Raw genomic sequence first — 24,456 nt, 5'->3', positions numbered from 1 at the left:
TATTTGGTTAAACATTATAGTGGGTGTGTCTATGAGGGTGAGATTATTCTGGATGAGATTAAAATTTAAGTCAATAGACTGAGTAAAGTATATTGCTCTCCCCGGGATGAGTTGGCCTCATCTAATCCCTGTAGTCCTGATTTGAGCAAAAATGCAGGGCAGGAGAGGACAGTCTATCCAATTATGTTTGAGCTGGGACATTGGTGTTCTCCGGCCTTTAGACTGGACTGAAACTACATCATTGGCGCTCCAGTTTGCTTATTGCTAATCCTGGGACTTGTTAGCCCCTATAATTGTGTGAGCCAGTACTCTGTTTGTATATATAGATGATAGAGATGGATATACATGGGGCTTCCCTGGTGGCTCAGTTGTGAAGAATGCGCCTGCAGTGCAGAAGGTATGGGTTCAATCCTTGAATCAAGAAGATCCCCTGAGGAGGAAATGGCAAAGCCACTCCAGTATTCTTGCTGGGATAATCTCCCAGACAGAGGAGCCCAGCAGGCTGCAGTCCACAGGATCGCAAAGAGTCGGACATGGCTGAGCATGCACGCATGGATATGGTAACAGTTATAAATACAGATATAGATTATCTATATTCTGTTGATTCTTTTTCTCTGAAGAGAACTGTATCTACTATACAAACTGTCTCACCGAAGAGTTAGAGAAATACCATAAACATGAAAACCTTCGGATGCCTTTTCCCTGACTGGCTCCCTTTCTTTGGTCCTGAATTTAAGTTAATCATCTCCTTGCATTTATTGTTTTATATGGTCATATTTTATAACTTTTAAATTGGAATTCTTCTGGGATGGTTAAGTAGGTATGGTTCTTAGCCAGGGAAAACTGTAAAATATTTTTTTACACTTATGAGATTTTTTTCCCCCTTAATTTTGGAAAATAAAATACATCTCTTCCTTAAATTCCTTAGTAGTAAAAATGATAAATCAAACACTGTATACTGAATAAACTAACTTTCATGGAGTTATTTTATTCTATTACAGTCTGCTTCTGTAGCAGGTGCTAATCAGTGGGTAAGGATCCTGTCGTCTTTAGATCTAAATTTACCATAAAAAGAAACTTTGCTTAATAGCATTTTTTTCAAGTATTGTAGTGCAGACTGAAGAAACTTGACACATTAATACTACAGGAAAGGTTAAGTTGTGTAAACATTTATCTTGGAATAAATATATAAGTGTATATTACCTTTCTGTAAAAGAAGTTATTATAGCTTTACCTCACTTTAAAGACCTACAGTTTTTGGAGGACTCAACAGCTGCCATCTTGTTGCGGACCCGACCGGGGCTTCGAGCGAGATCTACTCGGCCCCGCCGGTCCCGGGCCGTAAAAAAATAAATAAATAAATAAATAAAGACCTACAGTTTTTGTAAAATAAAAATCATAACATATACTTTATGTCTTTATCTTACTGAAACTAATAAAGGCAGAAAGCTGAAATATATTTGACATCATGACCACCATATAAATTTTTAAATACTTAACAAAATTCAAATGTTTATGTATTTACAACAATCGTCTGGCTTCTCTGGTGGCTCAGACAGTAAAGAATCTTCCTGCAGTGCAAGAGACCTGGGTTCGATCCCTGGATCTGGAAGATACCCTGGAGAAGGGAATGGCTACCCACTGCAGTATTATTGCCTGGAGAACTCCATGGACAGAAGAGCTTGAGAGGCTAAGGCCTGTGAGGTCTCAGAGAGTCAGACATGACTGAGTGACTAACACTTTCACTTTCACATAGCGATAGTCATCAAAACAAAGACTTGCTGGATCAGACCCTAGTAGTTCCCTCCACTCTCTAAATTATTTAAATTTTCCTACTGAAGACATGCAAAACAATCCTAATTAAGCTTTTTAATGTTATCCTTTAAATATTTGATCCCCTAAAGTCTCCTCTATTCTAGGTTTGTTTTATTTTTTCACTTTACAGGTACAATTTATTTCTTTGTTTTATCCCCACTGCCTATAGCAGAGCCTGACACCAAGTAAGCACAATACATATAAGTTGAAAAAATGAATGAATGAATAAAATAACTTGGCAAGTTCTGTGGATATTACCTTTTACTAAATATCTGCATCACTTACTATTTTCTAGTTCAGGTTACAATAGTTGCCCACCTATATCATCAGAGTAGTTTCCTAATTGGTTTCCTTGCCTCTGATCTTGTCCTGTCTCATTCATTCTCTTCCATCGCACAACCCTCATAAATTCTAAAGCCTGAACTGGATGATGCCATTCTTCTCTATAATTCCGTTCAGTAGTACAAGGATAAATCCTCCTACATGTCTTAGAAAACTGTGATTTGCCTTCTGCTAATTTTTCCAGCCACATAGCCCCCTATTGCACTCCTTACCCACTCTAGAGTATAGACATTCTTTCCATGTTTATAGTATCTTGTCTTACTTCCAGTGCCCCATCATATCTAATAGCCTTACAACCTGTGCTTTTCATATGCATCTCCATTCTCTTTTGACTTGCCTGGCCAACTTCTGTTCATCTTTTATGACTTGGTATATGCATCTTCCTCCTGGAAATCATAACTGAAACACCAGATTTGGGTCAAGCAACTCTTCCTCTCAGAAGCTCCCTTCACTAACACTCTGTTTAGAACATGTTTATTGGTTTAAAGTAAATGATACTCTGTGAGTAAGGGGGCCATGGTTATCGAATTTTAAATGTAGTAACATTATAGAACTGTTGGTAAAGATTATATGAGACTGGTGTCAACTTCTTCACATGTTTTAACTTGTTTTTTTTTTTGTTGTTGTTGTTCTATTATCTTCAGAACCTTGTGTACCCTATGGCAATAAGTGTTCACTAAATAATTGTTGAATATAGTAAACTTCTGCACTGATTATCATCATAGGCACTTGGGTCAGATTTGGATTTAAATATGGTACAGATGATAATCAGTTTAGGACATTAGCATTATTACTTGTCAACCCAAAATGAAACTTTTCAAATGAGTGTTTGTGTGAGTTTTTTAAATTCCTAACTTGAATAGTGTCTAACAACAGTGTTCCTAAAAGGCACTTGTTAGTGAACAAGTAGAATAAGTTTTCATTAATGTTAATAGGCTCAAATGAGCCTCAATTGAAGTTAAAAGGCTTAAAAGGACATGAGGGAACCAAATTTTTAAAATGGGCAAAAATTTGAATAGAAGTTTCTTCAAAGAGGTTACATAAATGACCAATAAGCACATGAAAAGATGCTCAACATCGTGTCTTTAGGGAAATGCAAACCAATCCCTGTGAGGTAACACTTCATCCCCACTAGAATGGCCATAATCAAACAGGCAGTAACACATTTTCTACAAAGATGTAGAAAAATTGGAACCTTCATGTTATGCTAATGAAAATGTAAAATGGGGCAGCTGCATTGGAAAATAATTTAGCAGTTTCTCAGAATTTCCCAGCAATTCTGCTCCTAGGTATAAACCCAAGACAAAACTAGTTCCTGCAAAGCCTTATACACAGTTATTCATAGCAGCATTATTCACCGAAGCCCAAAAGTAGAAAACAAAAATTTCATTAAATGATGAATAGATAAACAAAAAGTGGTATATCCATTCATAGGATACTATACATAGTCATAAAAATGAATGAAGTGCTTGCTATACATGCTATATCTTAAATGAACTTTGAAGCATTATCCTAAATGAAAGAAACTAGATGTAAGTGTGGCATATTGCATGATTTATATGAAATTTCATTTATATGAAATGTCCAGAATAGGCACAGTTTTAGAGACAGAAAGTAGATGAAATATAAAAGAAGAAATAAAGATAAGAGAGTTGACTTTTGTGTTCACCTAGAGGCTAAAGGTTTGTCGAAGAGAGGATTAAGGAAAGTATTATTAGTGTATAAGGAAATACCATGGGAGTCTTTCATAAACAATTTCAGTTGCTCTAAGAACTTTTAATTTCTTATGATCTTTAGAATGTAAGGATTAAAGAGGCAAGAAGTTGCAAATAAGCTTTATTCTGGGAAATACTTAAGTATTGTATTGAAATTGCATTATTGAAATTATTCTTTTCTGAGAATAACCTGTTATTAAAATTCAGAGAATTTGGCTGTAGCACCTTGTAGTTCTGAAGTATAATGTGCTTTGATCCTTCTGCAGCAAGGATTTGCCATTCTTGCCAATGCAAAGCCTTCTTTTCTTCTTAACTTATACATGTGTTTATGCAGTGATATGATATTCTTGATGGAATAATATTGCGTCTTTAGCTTTGACAGGACAAAAATTGAATGGACTGAATTGTGTGTGAGTCTGTGCCTGCATGTTTATGTACGTGTGTGTGTACAATAATTAGTTGATGCTCTAATTATTTCCAGTGGTGTTTAAAAGGTATTTATTCTTTCTTTTTCACTCTATCTTTGTTTTATGCATTAGAGCTCATAGATATTTATATACTAATTTCAGTTAAGAGCACTGGAAGCTCCCTCAAATCCAGTGGAGTATGGTGATTCACATGTAGCACTCTGCATGATCTGCATACCAAAGCAGTAGCGAGAAAACTTAATTAGCATACTTGATATAGTAGGGGGCTTCACAGAGGTGAAGTAGATTTCTTGAGAGATGAAAGGCAGAAAATGAAAAGGAGACCTTAACTTTAGTCCACAGTCTTGAAGATGCAGTCATAAACATTATCATTGTTTTTGCATGGAAGGTGATGGCAGACTTCTGGATTTAAATGATAGCTTTATGAGCTGAGAATCAGTAAATGGAGATGAAGTAGCTTAAGAGAAAGCATAGGCAAACGAGGATCAAAAACCTATGGGGGAAAAATCAGGGACTGACCACATAGCAAAGAAAATCTTAATACATTTCTCCAAGTAGAAACCAGCCAGGCTATGTTCCAATATGTGCAGTAAGGGAAAATAAAAATCTAAAGGGCAAACAAAATTTGTCAACTTGGAAATTTTAGAATATTACACTAGAAATAAAAGTTAAAGAGAAAAAGGAAGGAAATGATAGACTATTTGAAAACGAATGATAGAGAGCACTGTATATCATGTACTTTCAGGATATTGTCAGTGCAGTCTCAAGAAGAAAATATATATTTTAAAATTCATTTATTAGAATACAAGAATGTTTGGAAATAATGAGTTTATAATTCCACTCAAAAGCATGTAAAAGGCACAATACAATAAGGGAATTGCCAAAGATTAAAGAGGATACTCTGCATCATTTTTGTTTTAGGAGTGAAGGATTATATATGCTTTCTAAAGATTTATTAATGTAATTTCTTATGTTAATAGTTTGAAAGAGAAAAATGATATGATCAGCTCAACAGGTACTAGCGAAGCTTTGCATCCTTTTTTTTGCAATAAATCTAGCAAGTTAGAAATAAAGATAAACTTCCTTAACTTTATAAACCACATTTTAAGGAACCTGTATCAAGCATCCCATGTAACAGTGGAATAAAAAGGAATCATTTTCATAAAAGTCTGGAATGAAATGCAGTAGGCTAATCGAATACATCATTATTAAGTATTGCACAAGAGGTCTTAGCTAACGACATATATAAAACAATTTGTAAATAAATATTAAAAACAAAACTGCTGCTGCTGCTTCTGCTAAGTCGCTTCAGTCGTGTCTGACTCTTTGTGACCCAGTGGACTGCAGCCCACCAGGCTCCCCCATCCCTGGGATTCTCCAGGCAAGAACACTGGAGTGGGTTGCCATTTCCTTCTCCAAAAAAACAAAACTAGTAATCTTTAAAACAATTCATTCTCTAGTAGTTAAGTCTAAGGAATTTAGCTGAAAAATTCTTTGAGTGATTAGTGTTTAAAATAAGGTGAGATAATAAATCATAAATCATGAGAAAAATCCGTAAGGTACATAGAATTGCATCTTAGAAAGGTTAATGCCTCTAAAAGAAAACTATTATACCTTGCTAGAAGACATTAAAAGAAGAGCAAAAGAGATAGTTTCATATTCCTAGATAGGAAGTATCAATAAAATAAATATTTCCATTCTTCGTAGAGTAACCATGTGTTCATTGTAGTCTAATTATTTGTAATGTTTAAAAGACTTATTTAATATGAAAAAGCTGAATTGGAACGGAAAATGTGCAAGAATAAACCTATTCAGATTATGGCCTTCTTATGTGATTCTCGGAAGGTTGGAGAATTTATGTTTAAGACAGGAAATATACAGGATGAGCCTGTGGTATTTTGTTGTGCCAGGAAGTAAGGAAGTCATCAAAACCTAGTGAATCTTGTCAAAAAGATACAGGAGCCAACATGAAGAGTCTCCCATTGAGTAAAGGTGGCACAGTTTAAGCATCAAAAAGAAATAAGTCAAATTGATGGAAACATTGAATAATAAAAACCGGTGAGCTCATGATATTTAAAACAAAGAGTGAAAAAGAAAAGCAGATACTTATTGAACACTACTGGAAATAGAGTACTAATTATTGAAAATTATAGCAAGTAAAAGTAAAAAATTAAGAATATTTTGCCTTCCCTAAACAAACTGCATTGCGAAATAGCCAAATAGCACCACTTTATGAGAAAAAGATACTCTTTATATAAATTTTCCAACTAACAGGATAGAATGAATGATAGAATTAAAATCAATATTTTGCAGCCTCTAATGAGATAATTGATTCAGGCAATGTTCACCAATGGACGAAACCAGTACAGCATTGGTCCTAAAAATTTTAGTGTGCTTCAAAATCTCCCAGGGAACTTGTTAAAAAAAACATTGCTGGGCTTCACCCCCAGTATCTCTGATTTAGTATGTTTAAGATATGGCCAAGAACATACATTTCTAACAAGTTTCCAGGTGATGCTACTGCTGCTGGTCTGAGGACCACATTGTTGAGAGCCTCTGCATTAATGAAATTTTTGTGGGAAACCAAAACAGGGAAAAACCAGGCTGTCATTGCTCGAATCTTTTTATCAATCAGCAAAACTCAAGTAGGGCAACCAGATATTGTGAGTCTCCAGATGTTATGCAAACTGAAATACGTTGTACTGAACTATACAGACCGGGTTCTCTAGGGAAACATAACCAATAGAGAGATATAAAAAGAGAGATGGAAAGAGATTGATTTATTTTAAGGAATTGGTTCATGTGATTGAGAAGTCTAAAATCTTCAAGCTAGGCCAGCAGGCTGGAGACCCACAGAGAGTAGACGTTTCAGCTTAAGTCTGAAGGCAGTCTGTGGGCAGAATCTCTTCCTCAGAGGTCTTTATTTTCCTTTAAGGCTTTCAGGTGATTGGATGGGGCCCACTTACATTCAGTTCAGTTCAGTTCAGTCACTCAGTCGTGTCCGACTCTTTGCAACCCCATGAATCACAGCACGCCAGGCCTCTCTGTCCATCACCAACTCCGGAGTTCACATCCATCAAGTTGGTGATGCCATCTAGCCACCTCATCCTCGGTTGTCCCCTTCTCCTCCTGCCCCCAATCCCTCCCAACATCAGAGTCTTTTCCAATGAGTCAACTCTTTGCATGAGGTAGCCAAAGTACTGGAGTTTCAGCTTCAGCATCATTCCCTCCAAAGAAATCCCAGGGCTGATCTCCTTCAGAATGGACTAGTTGGATCTCCTTGCAGTGCAAGGGACTCTCAAGAGTCTTCTCCAACACCACAGTTCAAAAGCATCAATTCTTTGGCACTCAGCCTTCTTCACAGTCCAACTCTCACATCCATACATGACTACTGGAAGAACCATAGCCTCGACTAGATGGACCTTAGTCGGCAAAGTAATGTCTCTGCTTTTGAATATGCTATCTAGGTTGGTCATAACTTTTCTTCCAAGGAGTAAGCATCTTTTAATTTCATGGCTGCAATCACCATCTGCAGTGATTTTGGAGCCCAAAAAAACAAAGTCTGACACTGTTTCCACTGTTTCCGCATCTATTTCCCATGGAGTGATGGGACCGGATGCCATGATCTTTGTTTTCTGAATGTTGAGGTTTAAGCCAACTTTTCCACTCTCCTCTTTCACTTTCATCAAGAGGCTTTTTAGTTCCTCTTCACTTTCTGCCATAAGGGTGGTGTCATCTGCATATCTGAGGTTATTGATAGTTCTCCCCGCAATCTTGATTTCAGCTTGTGCTTCTTCCAGCCCAGCGTTTCTCATGAAGTACTCTGCATATAAGTTAAATAAGCAGGGTGACAATATACAGCCTTGACATACTCCTTTTCCTATTTGGAACCAGTCTGTTGTTAGGGAGAGTAATCTGCTCTACTCAAAAGTCTACTGATGTTAATGTTAGTTTCACCTTTAAATTGCCTTTATAGAAACATCTAAAATAAATGTATGCTCAACTATCTGGGTACTATGGCCTAGCCAAGTTGCCATATAAAAAGTAACTATGACATGGTTTCCTCAGGGTGTATGCCTAGGAGTGGGCTTGTTGATTTGACAAAAGACAACAAAATTCTGTAAAGCAATTATCCTTCAAATAAAAAATAAATTAACAAAAATTAACTATGACATGAACATAAAGTGTTTTTGCCAACAAAGTTGAACTTGAATCCAACCAAGCCTCCAGAGCTAACTTTTCTTAATAAGCAACATGTGATAAAGAAGAGTAAATTCAATGAGGAAACAAGATGTAGAAGCACTTAGGCTTCTTCAGCCTATCAGTGGTGTGGAAAAAGGGAGAAAGAGAAGAAGGAAGGAAAGAAAGAGGAGTGGGATCTGCCCTCAGCAGGAGAATTTTTCAACCACGTGTGATGTATTGAACTTGTCAGGACCTCTTTAGATTAACCCATTTTAAAAAGCAGTTTTGAAACTATTGAAGATGTTTGTGGAATGAAAATAATGAAGAAATGTAGCTGTTGTCAGTTTCATTTAGACGTTGTTATAGCATTTCTTATGTATGCTGCTGCTGCTGCTAAGTCTCTTCAGTCGTGTCCGAGTCTGTGCGACCCCATAGACAGCAGCCCACCAAGATCCTCTGTCCACAGGATTGTCTAGGCAAGAATACTGGAGTGGGTTGCCATTTCCTTCTCCTCTTATGTATGAAAATGTCATTTTTTATTTTAAGAAATATGCTCCAGAATACTTCAACTGTAATTATGAAATGTGTGGAATCTGCAAGTTGCTCAGTCGTGTCCAACTCTCTACAACCCCATGGACTGCAGCCTACCATGCTCCTCCATCCATGGGATTTTCCAGGCAAGAGTATTGGAGTGGGGTGCCATTTCCTTCTCAGTGATAAAATACTGCAACAGAGTTTAAAAAAGAAAAGAATTTAAAGGAGTAATTGTGAAGCAAATGTCACAAAATCCTGATACTTTTTGAATCTGGTATTGGGAATGGAAGTTTCCTGTATTTTTCTTTCTTCAGGCTTAAAAGTTTTCATAATAAAATTATAAAATGCCTTGTACAACGGGATCATACTTATCAATAATTACCTTAAATGTAAATGGGTTGAACGCCCCAACCAAAAGACAAAGACTGGCCGAATGGATACAAAAACAAGACCCCTCTATATGCTGCTTACAAGAGACCCACCTCAAAACAAGGGACACATACAGACTGAAAGTGAAGGGCTGGAAAAAGATATACCACGCGAATAGAGACCAAAAGAAAGCAGGAGTGGCAATACTCATATCCGATAAAATAGACTTTAAAACAAAGGCTGTGAAAAGAGACAAAGAAGGCCACTACATAATGATCAAAGGAACAATCCAAGAAGAAGATATAACAATTATAAATATATATGCACCCAATATAGGAGCACCACAATATGTAAGACAAATGCTAACAAGTATGAAAGGGGAAATCAACAATAACACAATAATAGTGGGAGACTTTAATACCCCACTCACACCTATGGACAGATCAACTAAACAGAAAATTAACAAAGAAACGCAAACTTTAAATGATACATTAGATCAGTTAGACCTAATTGATATCTATAGGACATTTCACCCCAAAACAACGAATTTCACCTTTTTTCAAGTGCTCATGGAACCTTCTCCAGGATAGATCACATCCTGGGCCATAAATCTAAACTTGATAAATTCAAGAAAATCGAAATCATTCCAAGCATCTTTTCTGACCATAATGCATTAAGATTAGATCTCAATTACAGGAGAAAAACTATTAAAAATTCCAACATATGGAGGTTGAACAACACACTTCTGAATAACCAACAAATCACAGAAGAAATCAAAAAGAAATCAAAATATGCATAGAAACTAATGAAAATGAAAACACAACAACCCAAAACCTGTGGGACACTATAAAAGCAGTGCTAAGAGGAAAGTTCATAGCAATACAGGCATACCTCAAGAAACAAGAAAAAGTCAAATAAATAACCTAACTCTACAACTAAAGCAACTAGAAAAGGAAGAGTTGGAGAACCCCAGAGTCAGTAGAAGGAAAGAAATCTTAAAAATTAGGGCAGAAATAAATGCAAAAGAAACAAAAGAGACCATAGCAAAAATCAACAAAGCCAAAAGCTGGTTGTTTGAAAGGATAAATAAAATTGACAAACCATTAGCCAGACTCATCAAGAAGCAAAGAGAAAAATCAAATCAATAAAATTAGAAATGAAAATGGAGAGATCACAACAGACAACACAGAAATACAAAGGATCATAAGAGACTACTATCAGCAGTTGTATGCCAATAAAATGGACAACGTGGAAGAAATGGACAAATTCTTAGAAAAGTACAATTTTCCAAAACTGAACCAGGAAGAAATCGAAAATCTTAACAGACCCATCACAAGCACGGAAATTGATACTGTAATCAGAAATCTTCCAGCAAACAAAAGCCCAGGTCCAGATGGCTTCACAGCTGAATTCTACCAAAATTTCGAGAAGAGCTAACACCTATCCTCCTCAAACTCTTCCAGAAAATTGCAGAGGAAGGTAAACTTCCAAACTCATTCTATGAGGCCACCATCACCCTAATACCAAAACCTGACAAAGATGTCACAAAAAAGAAAACTACAGGCCAATATCTCTGATGAACATAGATGCAAAAATCCTCAACAAAATTCTAGCAATCAGAATCCAACAACACATTAAAAAGATCATACACCATGACCAAGTGGGCTTTATCCCAGGGATGCAAGGATTCTTCAATATCCACAAATCAATCAATGTAATTCACCACATTAACAAATTGAAAAATAAAACCATATGATTATCTCAATAGATGCAGAGAAGGCCTTTGACAAAATTCAACATCCATTTATGATAAAAACTCTCCAGAAAGCAGGAGTAGAAGGAACATACCTCAACATACTCAAAGCTATCTATGACAAACCCACAGCAAACATTATCCTCAATGGTGAAAAATTGAAAGCATTTCCCCTAAAGTCAGGAACAAGACAAGGGTGTCCACTTTCACCACTACTATTCAACATAGTTCTGGAAGTTTTGGCCACAGCAATCAGAGCAGAAAAAGAAATAAAAGGAATCCAAATTGGAAAAGAAGAAGTAAAACTCTCACTGTTTGCAGATGACATGATCCTCTACATGGAAAACCCTAAAGACTCCACCAGAAAATTACTAGAGCTCATCAATGAATATAGTAAAGTTGCAGGATATAAAATCAACACACAGAAATCCCTTGCATTCCTATACACGAATAATGAGAAAGTAGAAAAGAAATTAAGGAAACAATTCCATTCACCATTGCAACGAAAAGAATAAAATACTTAGGAATATATCTACCTAAAGAAACTAAAGACCTGTATATAGAAAACTATAAAACACTGATGAAAGAAATCAAAGAGGACACTAATAGATGGAGAAATATACCATGTTCATGGATTGGAAGAATCAATATAGTGAAAATGAGTATACTACCCAAAGCAATTTACAAATTCAATGCAATCCCTATCAAGCTACCAGCCACATTTTTCACAGAACTAGAACAAATTATTTCAAGATTTGTATGGAAATACAAAAAACCTCGAATAGCCAAAGCAATCTTGAGAAAGAAGAATGGAACTGGAGGAATCAACTTGCCTGACTTCAGGCTCTACTACAAAGCCACAGTCATCAAGACAGTATGGTACTGGCACAAAGACAGACATATAGATCAATGGAACAAAATAGAAAGCCCAGAGATAAATCCACACACATATGGACACCTTATCTTTGACAAAGGAGGCAAGAATATACAATGGAGTAAAGACAATCTCTTTAACAAGTGGTGCTGGGAAAACTGGTCAACCACTTGTAAAAGAATGAAACTAGATCACTTTCTAACACCGCACACAAAAATAAACTCAAAATGGATTAAAGATCTAAATGTAAGATCAGAAACTATAAAACTCCTAGAGGAGAACATAGGCAAAACACTCTCCAACATAAATCACAGCAGGATCCTCTATGATCCACCTCCCAGAATTCTGGAAATAAAAGCAAAAATAAACAAATGGGATCTAATTAAAATTAAAAGCTTCTGCACAACAAAGGAAACTATAAGCAAGGTGAAAAGACAGCCTTCTGAATGGGAGAAAATAATAGCAAATGAAGCAACTGACAAACAACTAATCTCAAAAATATACAAGCAACTTATGCAGCTCAATTCCAGAAAAATAAACGACCCAATCAAAAATGGGCCAAAGAACTAAATAGACATTTCTCCAAAGAAGACATACGGATGGCTAACAAACACATGAAAAGATGCTCAACATCACTCATTATTAGAGAAATGCAAATCAAAACCACAATGAGGTACCACTTCACACCAGTCAGAATGGCTGCGATCCAAAAATCTGCAAGCAATAAATGCTGGAGAGGGTGTGGAGAAAAGGGAACCCTCCTACACTGTTGGTGGGAATGCAAACTAGTACAGCCACTATGGAGAACAGTGTGGAGATTCCTTAAAAAATTGCAAATAGAACTACCTTATGACCCAGCAATCCCACTTCTGGGCATACACACCGAGGAAACCAGAATTGAAAGAGACACATGTACCCCAATGTTCATCGCAGCACTGTTTATAATAACCAGGACATGGAAACAACCTAGATGTCCATCAGCAGATGAATGGATAAGAAAGCTGTGGTACATATACACAATGGAGTATTACTCAGCCGTTAAAAGAATTCATTTGAATCAGTCCTGATGAGATGGATGAAACTGGAGCCGATTATACAGAGTGAAGTAAGCCAGAAAGAAAAACACCAATACAGTATACTAACACATATATATGGAATTTAGGAAGATGGCAATGACGACCCTGTATGCAAGACAGGGAAAGAGACACAGATGTGTATAACGGACTTTTGGACTCAGAGGGAGAGGGAGAGGGTGGGATGATTTGGGAGAATGACATTCTAACATGTATACTATCATGTGAATTGAATCGCCAGTCTATGTCTGACGCAGGATGCAGCATGCTTGGGGCTGGTGCATGGGGATGACCCAGAAAGTTGTTATGGGGAGGGAGGTGGGAGGGGGGTTCAAGTTTGGGAATGCATGTAAGAATTAAAGATTTTAAAATTTAAAAAAATAAAATAAAATAAAAAAAAATAAATAAAAAAAAAAATAAAATGCCTTGTAAAACAAAATTATAATAGAGGGGCAGGGCACTTACTTTTCCAGGTATCAAAACATTCTATACATCTAAATAATTTAAATGGTGTGATTTTAACTTGTAGATAGGCAAATAAGTAGAAAATTATAATCAAGAAGAAACATATTTGTGTAGAAAAAAATAATATAATTTTGATTAAATAGAAAAAAAGTGGATTATACAATAGGTGATGTTGGAACAATTGGATATCCACTTAGAAAATAAATTCTAAACTAGTCAAAAGTAAAGAAGCAAATCTAAAAATTGTAGGTAAAGCCTTCTGAAGTGTAACATGGCACTCTATATCCATAAGGGAAGTTGTTATCAAATTCAAACTTATTAAAATACTTAACTTCTGAACAATTTAAAAAGCCATAAATATAAAACACTAATACAAGAATCAGCAAATGTTCTGCCATAATATACAAAGGATTGAGAGTTTGTATTTTTGTAGAGCTCCTTCAGAAATCACAAGGGAAATTAATCAAGGGAAAAGTATGGAAAGATCTAGACAAATCAGAAAAGAAGAACTAAAAGTACATGAATACAAGTGGGATACTTAATAAACATTTGAAATGGTGACCACGCTCATTTTTGTTTTCAGACTTTAAACATTTTACTTTGTATTGGAGTATAGCTGATTTACAGTGTTATGGTAATTTCAGGTGAGCAGTGAAGGGACTCAGCCACGCAATCAGGTATCTATTCACCCCAAAATGCCCCTCCCATGCAGGCTGCCACATAGCATTGTGTAGAGTTTCATGTGCTATGGTCCTTATTGGTCATACATTTTGAATAAGGCAGAGTGTACGTGAAAGTTCCAAATTCCCTAACTATCCCTTTTGCCGCCCTCTCTCCCTCCCTACAACCACAAGTTTGTTTTCCAAGTCTGTGAGTTTCTTTCTGTTTTGCAGGTAAGTTCATTTGTATCATTTCTTTTTAGATTCCATACATAAAGGATGTCATATGATATTTCTCATCCTATGTCTGATTTACTTCACAGAGTGTGACACTCTCCAGGTCCATCTCTGTTGCTGCAAATGGCCTGATTTCATTCTTTTTAATGGTTGGGTAATATTCCATCATATATATGTAGCACATATTTTCTATCTATTCATCTGTTGATTGGATGAAGTTGCTTCCATGTCTTGACTATTGTAAACAGTGCTGTAGTGAACACTGGGGTGCATGTATCCTTTCAGATCATGCTTTTCTCCCGATATATGCCCAGGAGTGGGATTGCAGGGTTGTATGGTAGCTCTAGTTTTAATTTTTAAAGGAATTTCCATACTGTTCTCCATAGTGGCTGTACCAATTTACATTCCCACAAACAGTGTGGGAGGATTCTTTTCTCTCCACACCCTGTCCAGCATTTGTTGTTTGTGATTTTTTTGATGCTAGCCACTCTGACTGATGTGAGGTGATATTGTAGTTTTGATTTGCATTTCTCTAATAACTAGTGATGTTGAACATCTTTTCATGTGCCTATTGAACATCTGTTATGTTCTCTTTGGAGAAATCTCTATTCAGGTCTTCTGCCCATTTTTTTAAATGAGCTATGCGTTTTGATACTGTTAAGCATCATAAGCTGCTTGTGAATTTTGGAACTAATCCCTTACTGGTCACATCATTTATAATTATTTTCTCCCAGTCTGTGGGTTGTCTTTTCATTTTGTTTATTGTTTTCTTTGCTCTGCCAAAGCTTTTGAATTTAAGTAGGTCATATTTGTTTACTTTTGTTTTTATTTCCATCTTTCTGGGAGATGAATCGATAAAGATATTGCTGTAATTTGTGTCACAGAGTGTTCTGTCTACGTTTTCCTCTAGGAATTTTACTGTATCCAGTCTCACATTTAGGTCTTTAATTCAGTTTGAGCTTATTTTTGTGTATGGAATTAAAGGATGATCTAATTTTACTTTTTACATGTGTCTGTCCAGTTTTCCCAGCACCATTTGTTGAATAGGCTGTCTTTCCAACATTGTATATTCTTATCTCTTTTGTCATAGATTAATTGACGATAGGTGCATGGGCTAATGTCTGGGTTTTCTATTCTGTTCCATTGATCTGTATTTCTATTTTTGTGCCAGTACCATACTGTTTTGTTGACTGTAGCTTTGTAGTGTAGTCTGAAGTCGGACTATCCCTCCAACTCTGATTCCTGATTCCTCCAACTCTGTTTTTCTTTTTCAATATTGCTTTGGCTCTTCAGGGTCTTTTGTGTCTCCATACAAATTTTGAGATTTCTTTTTTTGTTCTAGTTCAGTGAAAAATGCCATTGATAATTTGATAGGGGTTGCATTGTATCTGTAGGTTTCCTTCGGTAGTATAGCCATTTTGACAATATTAATTCCTCTAGCTCATGAACATGGCATATCTTTTCATCTGTTTATATCTTCTTCAATTTCTTTCATCAGCATCTTACAGTTTTTGGAGTATAGGTCTTTTGTCTCCTTAGATAGGTTTATTCCTGGGTATTTTATGCTTTTTGATGTAATGGTAAAGGGAATTGCTTCTTGAATTTCTCTTTCTGACCTTTTGTTGTTAGTGTATAGAAATGCAACAGATTTCTTTTGCATTTTTAATCAAAGAAATCCAGATTAATATATTATAGTCTTCACCTAGCAGATTCTCAAACTTAGAAGCTCCCAATGTCCAGCACAGGTAATGCTTGAGAGAAATATACATCCTCATGTATTGTTGGTTGGAAAACAAAATGGTAAACTTATTTTGGTGGTAACTTGGTAGTTCCTTTTAACATCCTTACAAAGTAAACTCACTGACCAAACTATTCTGCATCTAGCAGTACATCCTTTAGTAATACTTTTGCATGTAGAAATACTCTTTCAAGGTTTTTCACAACCAATTAGAAATCCACTATAATAAATGCTCAGTCACCAAATAAATTTTTGTACTTCATTACCAGGAAATATTATTTAATAGAAGGTAGAATGGAAGAGATCTGTTTTTAGAGACATGGACGTATTAACATTAAATTAAGCGAAAAAAAGTAAGCAAACCCTTGGTTATGCACTTTGTCAAAGGCTGTACCTGCCACATAAATATATGGTCGAACTTGAGCATCTAACAGGGAAAGACCTTCCTCACTCGTCCCATACAAAATTTCTTTTACTTCATGAGGACATTGCAGGCTGAACTTTGTGTTTTGTGATTTATTATTTATAGAGTCCTAGCTGCTGCTGATTTTGTCTTTGACTTTAGGGCGAGTGGATCATGATATAATCGACTGTCAGGACTCACAAACCAGCAGTCGGCTCACAAACTAGTCGGCAGTTAAAGACAGTGGGTGGAGTTGTGTCTGGAAGTCTTTTGCATTGTCAGGTGGCTCTACATACTTCTATGCAGAGGGTTAGGATGAAGTTCCTCAAATAAGCAGGGCAGACCGTCTCCCAGTTTTCACAGTAGTCTTTCATGGTTAGAAAGCTAGAAAGGAGTTGGAAAAGCCAAGGTTTCTTTCTAGCACTGAAACTTCATTGACACCCAAGAAAGGCAAAAATTGATTCAGAAGGCCAAACTATCTACGGTCTAGAATTTCTTTTAATAGATCATTTTTTATTATTTCTTTTCTTCCCTGTCATACTTGATAGAGCTTGATAAAGCTTGCTTTGTGAAATTTCAAAACTGTAAAAAGCTTTCCTTGTAAATAAAATTGTTAAGCTTGTTACTTTGCTGTCTTCATTAAAAAATTACAACCTAGGGAACAATACTTACTTTCAGTAATTTAAAAGGTTTTACATAGTATCTCATGATCCAGATAATAATAATCAGAAACATTTATTTATGTTTTGAATGTCATTTTTTCAATTTTTCTAAAATTTAGTTTGATATATCCAAATCTTTGATGTGAGAAAACACTAGGCTATTGCTCCAAATATCAACGCTTGACAGATCCCATGTCACTAATGATAGGTTTTAGGAAATTTTTAAATATAAGGTATAATCAGAAGGGCATATTTCAGTAAAGTTTTTTTGAGCATCTCTTGTTTTCTTGTGAATTTTGACCTCAGGTTAAAGTAGACATTTCTAAAGTAGAAATGCATAGTACATCTTCACATATTGCTGTACAAGTTTGAATAGGCATTTATTCTCAGGTGCTCTGTCTTCTCTGGCATATAAAATTACAGGGTTCTTATATAATATCAAAAAAGTAAAAAGCTGTAGGAGTTCTACAATTACATTATGTCAAACAGGAATACATTAAAGCTTACTGTTTGTTAAAGTTAAAAATACATTTGCTGAAATTTCTGGAGAAATTCAAGCACAATCATGTCAAAAAAAAAAAAAGTGGAAAAGAACTGAAGTCTGATTACCTAAAATTTCTTCAGTCCGATTCATGAAACAGAATTTTGTATTACAGCCTTATTGCTTTCTCCCCAAAGTCATTTTGCACATAGATTTTAATAGATTAGATGTTTGCAGTAGAAGAAAATACTGTTAATCAGGGGCTACCCTAAAACATTTTGCTTCATGAAATTTAAAATGTTACTAAAAGCATTTCTGCATACATGATACAGACCATCCTTATTTTAGAAAATAGTAATTCAGATGACATTTTAACTTTTTATTGAATGTTTAATTTTGTGTACATGTATTCACTTATGCAGTAGTAACACTGAGAGCTGTGTTGGTATCATCTGAGTAAAAGTGGCTGTCTCCCTAGGAGCACAGTGTAAGAATAGTTTTCAAAAAATGCAGCCCCCCATGATTTAGCTCCTAACACTGAGGTTTTAAAATATCTGGGCAAAGTAGGAGTCGCCTTAAATATGGGCACATGATTTTTTATGTTCATTGATTATATATCAAAATGTGGCAACAAACTAGCAGTGCATGGGCTGAATGCAGCCTGTAGACGTGTGTTATTAATCCAGCAAAATGTCCTTTCCAGAGAATTAGAGCGAATGTTTCAAAATGTAGAGATTTCCTGTAAAATCTGGATTTCAGGGTTTTCTTGAAAATCCAGAGGGCCCCGGGGCCCGGCCCCAGCATCCCAAGCAGCCACCACCCAGAGCAGGTGGCCACTCTCCAGATGAATCTTCCCCGTGCGGCCACCGCTGCTTTCTACTGTCTTCCCCACACTGAGGCTGAGTGTCAGTTAACACTCATCTTTGCAACTGCAAATCATACCTCATAATTCAGAAATACCTAGTGGCAGCTATGTCTATGGCAAATGACAGAAAACAAAAAAACTGAAACAACTGAATGTTTCAAGCAGAATCTGTTAGGATAATTTAAGTTATTCACCTCATTTATTTTTATTTTCCAATAGGTCTTAGAGACATGTAAAATACCTTTATTGACATATAATTCATATACCATAAATTTCAGTCATTTAAAATGTATAATTCAGTGGTATAGCCACAAAATTTTGTGGCCACCACTATCTTATTTTAGAAATTTTCATCACTTCCAAACCATGTAACCGTTAGCAGTCTTTATAGACATCTAAAAGTATGAATCTGATAGAAGGTTTGAAACAAAGGAATCAGCTTTAATCTGTAATCTAAGTTTTATTTCATAATTAGGGAAACTTAATTTTCATGTTTCGTAAACACCTGGCATTTCCTAACTTTGTATATACTTCAGATTTCATCTCTCCATCCAAAATAATGATTTGAAAAAAAAGCAAAACCAAGAAACCATGTACATATGTGCAAATACAGACAAGTACATGGTTTCATGGAGTATGACTGAATGCTTTACTGGTGATATATGTGAATTCATTATGTATTAGTCCGCAGTATATATAAGCTTAATGTTCAACCCTTGGGGTTTTCTTTTGTTTATAAATTTATTTGGCTAACCCAAGCCACGTTTTTCTGTGCTTTGCAAAAAAACAAGATGCTTTATGCCCTCGAGTTCCCGTGTATACTGAAAAGAACATTTACAGAAGACTTACTTTTAAGACAAAGTGAATATATCTGGCTTAAATCCATGCTGCTGCTGCTGCTAAGTCGCTTCAGTTGTGTCTGACTCTGTGCGACCCCATAGACAGCAGCCCACCAGGCTCCTACGTCCCTGGCAAGAACACTGGAGTGGGTTGCCATTTCCTTCTCCAGTGCATGAAAGTGAAGTCGCTCAGTCGTGTCTGACTCCTAGCGACCCCATGGACTGCAGCCTACCAGGCTCCTCCGTCCTTGGGATTTGCCAGGCAAGAGTACTGGAGTGGGGTGCCATTGCCTTCCCAGTTAAATCTATGAACTGACCCCTATTTTTGTTTTCCTCAGTGCTCTTAGCTTATTTAGTAATCCAACGAGAAATTTATATTGTAAGTTTACTGGTCTACCATTTTCCCCACTTTGTTACCCCCTTTTAAAATCTGGGATAATATGTGCCAGTTTTCCTGGCCTGGCAGTCTCCCTCTTCTCTGATATTTTCCTAAAGATTCGCTCTAAACTTTTTCCAGTTTGAAGATGTCCCCCATGAACTCCAGACTCTGTTATCCAGCTGCCTCCTCATCATGTCCATCTGGAATGTCTAATAAGCTTTGCAAAGGTAACACGTCTACAACTGGACTCCTCTTAGCTTTCTCTAGACCTGCGGCTCATACCCTTCTCTTCTAGGTGAATGGCAACTCTGTGCTCAGCCTATGAATTTGGAGTCCTACTTGCTTCTTCTCTTTCATACCTTCCATCTGCTCATCCATCATGTCTATTCTGCTTTCAGCATATATCCAGGTGCTGATCACATTCCCCTTTCTCTACTGTTTTCACTGGTGCAAGCCAACATCGTCTCTCTTACCTGCTTCTGCCCTTGATCCTGTACAGTCAGCTCACAGTATAGCAGCTAGATGATCTAATTACATTCTAGAAGTTAGTGCTTGTGAAGTAGCATTCAGGGTGTCCTGAATTAGAGGAAGTTGAGACCATGAGCTGAGGAATGCCTGCCACCACTAGAGGCTGGAATGGCAAGAAAACAGATTCTCCCCTGAGGATGCAAGGAGGAAAACTGCTTGCTGACATCTTGATTTTGCCCACTGAGACTTATTTTGGATTTCTGATTCATTAAACTGTAAGATAATAAATGAGTGTTTTTCTAAGCCACTAAGTTTGTGGCACAACAGCAATAGGGAACTAATATAAATGTTGGGCAGATGATATGAAATTATGGATATGAAATAGTTTTAAGGACAGCAAATGGATATACAAGTGGATGTGCTTATGAGAGCATGTTTATGTTTTCCTCCGCTGATTTCAGTAGTAGATATTGAGCACTAGTTTAGGGTGAATTGTGCTAATGTGATTGATTTTAACATTAGACTCTTAAGTAGTTAGTAAGTAACCGGGAAAATGATCAGGAGACAAATGTCACATGAATATACAATCAGTGATGATAATTCTGGTATTAAGGTATCTGTAAAGTGGCAAGTGGGCTTCCCTGCTGGCTCAGCAGTACAGAATCCATCTGTAATGCAGAATATGCAAGAGACTCCTTTTTGATCCATGGGTGGGGAAGATCCCCTGGAGGAGGGCATGGCAACCCAGTTACAGTATTCTTGCCTGAGAATCCCATGGACAGAGGAGCCTGGTGGGCTGCAGTCCATGGGGTTGCTGAGTTGGACACAACTGAATCAACTAAGCACAACAGCACAAAGTGGCAAATAGTGTGTCACGGTGGTTGTAATAACTGAAGACGGCTTCTCCTCCCCAAGCCAGGCGTGTCCACTTTCAGGACCCCCTTTCCTCCTGCAGCAAATTGTGCTGGAGTTTTAGGTGGACTTGCACCTCACACTGTTGACCTTAAAGAAATAGCAAAATATTTTTTTTAGCCTCTGGTGTTTATTAGCCTGTGACTCTGTTGTGAAGAGATAAGTATATACTTAACACCTATTCCCTTTTTCTCTCCTCTCCACTGCTAATCTCAAACAGTTTTGCTTCCCACCAAAAATATGAAGACAACCTAGTTTTAACTGGACTTTTAACACAGCTGGTAAAATAGATTTGAGTACTTTACTTCTCATACATCGTGAGAGACTAAGGTGCATTTTCTAAGAATACACAAGAAGTTTTCTATTCTGATAAAAAATTTTAAGCCCATATTATGAAAAGAAATATGTTGTAGATGATGAAATGCCCAAAGAGTATGAGTGGCTGAATGCCTCAGCAGGGCTCAGGCTAGCAGGGGCAGGCAGGGAGTGGCGAAGGTCATGCTTTGGAGAATGAAGTAAAAGAGTCTGAGCTTTAGGAACTGGGGAAAAGGTGCTGAGAACAATGAGAATGAAAGTGAAAGTCGCTCAGTCCTGTCCGCGTGGACTGTAGCCTGCCAAGCTCCTCTGTCCATGGAATTCTCCAGGCAAGAATACTAGGGTGGTTGCCATTCCCTTCTCCAGGGGATCTTTCCAAGCTAGGGATTGAACCCAGGTTCTCCCACATTACAGGCAGATTCTTCACCAGTTAGCTACCATGGAAACCAATACTGTGGCATATTCTTAACAATCCACTGGTGGTAACTTCTGTGTCGTGGTCAGCATCAGCCCTGTTGAACGTCAGGTAGAAAGAATACTAATGATAATGGATTTGCTTCTTGAATGTTTACTTGAGTACTAAGTATTGGCTTAATCACCTGAGAATCCTCAAGATACTCTGTTAGGTAAGTGATGATCATTCCCATTTTTACAGATGAAAAGACTGAGGCACAGAGATGTTTATGAATCCAACCAAGGTCACACAGCTGGTAATTGGCTAGTAGAGTTGCATAGTGTATTGACAAAGCCCTTGACTGGGAATCCAGACCATCTTGTCAGATAATAGCAGGGCCCCAGCCCCTGATTAGAGTTCGTGGTTTAACCAATGAAGGGCAACCTGGTACGAACAACATTAGGCAACAGATTTAGAGGCGATTGTCTGTGTCCTAGTACAGAAGGTGGGAAAAAGATCCAGCCATGAGAACTGGATGCTTAGAGCACCCTGAGTGTCAAGAAGACTGCAAAAGCATGTTTGTCACAGTTGACTAATGAAGATAGCTGGATATCATGGTGGATTGTGAAGTACCAGCTTAAAGTGCCCCAACCCTCTCCCAGCTGACCATACTTCCTGAAGTCATTCCCCTAAGTGCCTCGTCAAGAAACCTTGTGAGAATCCTGGTGTTTGCCAGTCCACTTAATCAGAGTCAGGCACATCAAGCAAAAATGTCAGTTAAATTGGGAAGCAACTCTCTACTCAAGAAAGAATCCCACAGGATTCAAATAAAAGTAAAGGAAGTTTCAAGCCACCAGTGGGACAGGAGCTCTGTATCCCATTTCACAAAATTGATAAAGAAAGTAGGAAGCCCCTTGAATAATCGTACAAACCATCTCCAAAACTGCATCATGTCTCCCCCCCATTAATATTGTTACTGTTGAAAGTTATTATATGTGTGTCTTTGAAGACTTTAAAATGGAAATAAAAATTTTCCCCAAATCAGCTGTCATCATCAAAATGAGAATCTGTCTTACTGTTAGAAATTCTGAGTTTAAAAAGTTTCTATTTCTAAAACTAAATGCTGATGAGAGCTATACAGTCCAAAATAGAAACATTTTTCCCCTAAGAATAAACATCTGAAGTTTGAGTTATAGTTAGCTGGTCCAGTATTGCATAGAAAAGACTGTTAGCACACACACAGAGTGAGCATAAAGATACATCTTTGTTCATTCTCTGAATTATAGCTATCCATCTTTCTAAAGTATTAAATTAAAGATCCACAAAGAATGCTGTTTGCTTCCAAAGCTTTATCACCTTTCTTGAAAAATATGTCAGAATGTTGACCACAGAATTGGAAATTTTAACCACCCACATTTTTGTTCATTTGAATAAGATGGAGCTAAACCTAAGTGAGGTGGTCCCCTTGCCATAATAATTTGTAATACCAGATTCATTTCCATGCAATTAAAGGAACACTTGACTTTTTCCCTTGAAGAAGATATAAACTGTATTTTTGTAAGAACATTATTCTGTTTAATATTTCAGAGAGATGAATACTGATGATTTACAGAAAAATTTAAGATAAAACTTAACAGTGTATAAGGAAAGTTCAGTGGTATAAAGCTTCATTGCTATAGTCTTTTTTTCTTAACCAAATAAAACTTTTCAATATTTCTGTGTGGTATTCTATCAAGCTGAAGTTCCATTGCAGATGATGAAAGGAGCAGTGTTTTTAAATGCATTTACTTTGGCATTTGCTTTCTCAAGTACGTTTGGAATAACATTGTAGATGGAGCATATTTAGACAAGCTGAAAACAAGCTCTCAAAGCAGGAAAAAGATATACTTTTAGCAGTCATCAAGTTGGATATTCTGGATACAGATAAGCCATCCCAAGGGGCTTCAGGTGGCTCAGTGGTAAAGAATTACCTGCCAGTACAGGAGACACTGGAGATGTGGATTCAGTCCCTGGCTTGGGAAGGTTCCCTGGAGGAGGGCATGGCAACCCACTCCAGTATTCCTGCCTGGGAAGTCCCATGGGCAGAGGAGCCTGGTGGGCTACAGTCCATGAGGTCACAAAGAGTCAGACACCACCGAGTGACTGTGGACACAGGCAGTCCCAAGGTAGCAGTCAGACTTCTGCCTAGTGGACTGCTTCTTTGCACTTCGAGTGAGAAAGGAACCATGTTGAATCTGTGCTTGAGAAGTGCTGTCAGATGCATATGAGCCAAGGAATGGGAGGGGTTTACATTTTGGAGTTGGCCTAAAGCTTCCTTATAAAAGGACTCCATCTTTCTTTTTTTAACAAAAAATAAATGAATAAATAATGCTTTTGTTTGAGAGACTTTTTTTTGTAGAATACTCTATAGAAAGGGGAAAAATTCTTTCATATTTCGGAAATCAAAGAACAAAAGGCAAGAAAATCTTCTAAAGTAAGCTTAAATGTCTCATCAGTTGGAAAGATTGTCTGCCTTAATTTGCTAACAGTCTCAGTGGTGTGATAGCTGAGAAGC

At 37.0% G+C, this 24,456-nt stretch overlaps 1 protein-coding gene across 3 annotated transcripts in view; it reads left to right on the top strand.

The window, feature by feature from the left end:
• Positions 1-24,456, top strand: part of PRKD1 (protein kinase D1) — a 351,724-nt gene that overhangs the window by 207,122 nt on the left and 120,146 nt on the right. The window contains exon 2 of one of the 3 annotated variants that reach the window (XM_042235288.2): positions 19,952-20,040. The exons of the other annotated variants lie outside the window; for them this stretch is intronic. Within the exon in view, the coding sequence (XP_042091222.1) occupies positions 19,959-20,040 (82 nt within the window). The 5' untranslated portion in view covers positions 19,952-19,958. The remainder of the gene's footprint in view (positions 1-19,951; positions 20,041-24,456) is intronic. 3 annotated transcript variants of the gene reach the window in all.

This window comes from Ovis aries, chromosome 18 (assembly GCF_016772045.2).
Source record: "Ovis aries strain OAR_USU_Benz2616 breed Rambouillet chromosome 18, ARS-UI_Ramb_v3.0, whole genome shotgun sequence".
Taxonomy (NCBI): Eukaryota; Metazoa; Chordata; class Mammalia; order Artiodactyla; family Bovidae; genus Ovis; species Ovis aries.
This window is presented reverse-complemented; position numbering and strand designations above follow the sequence as displayed.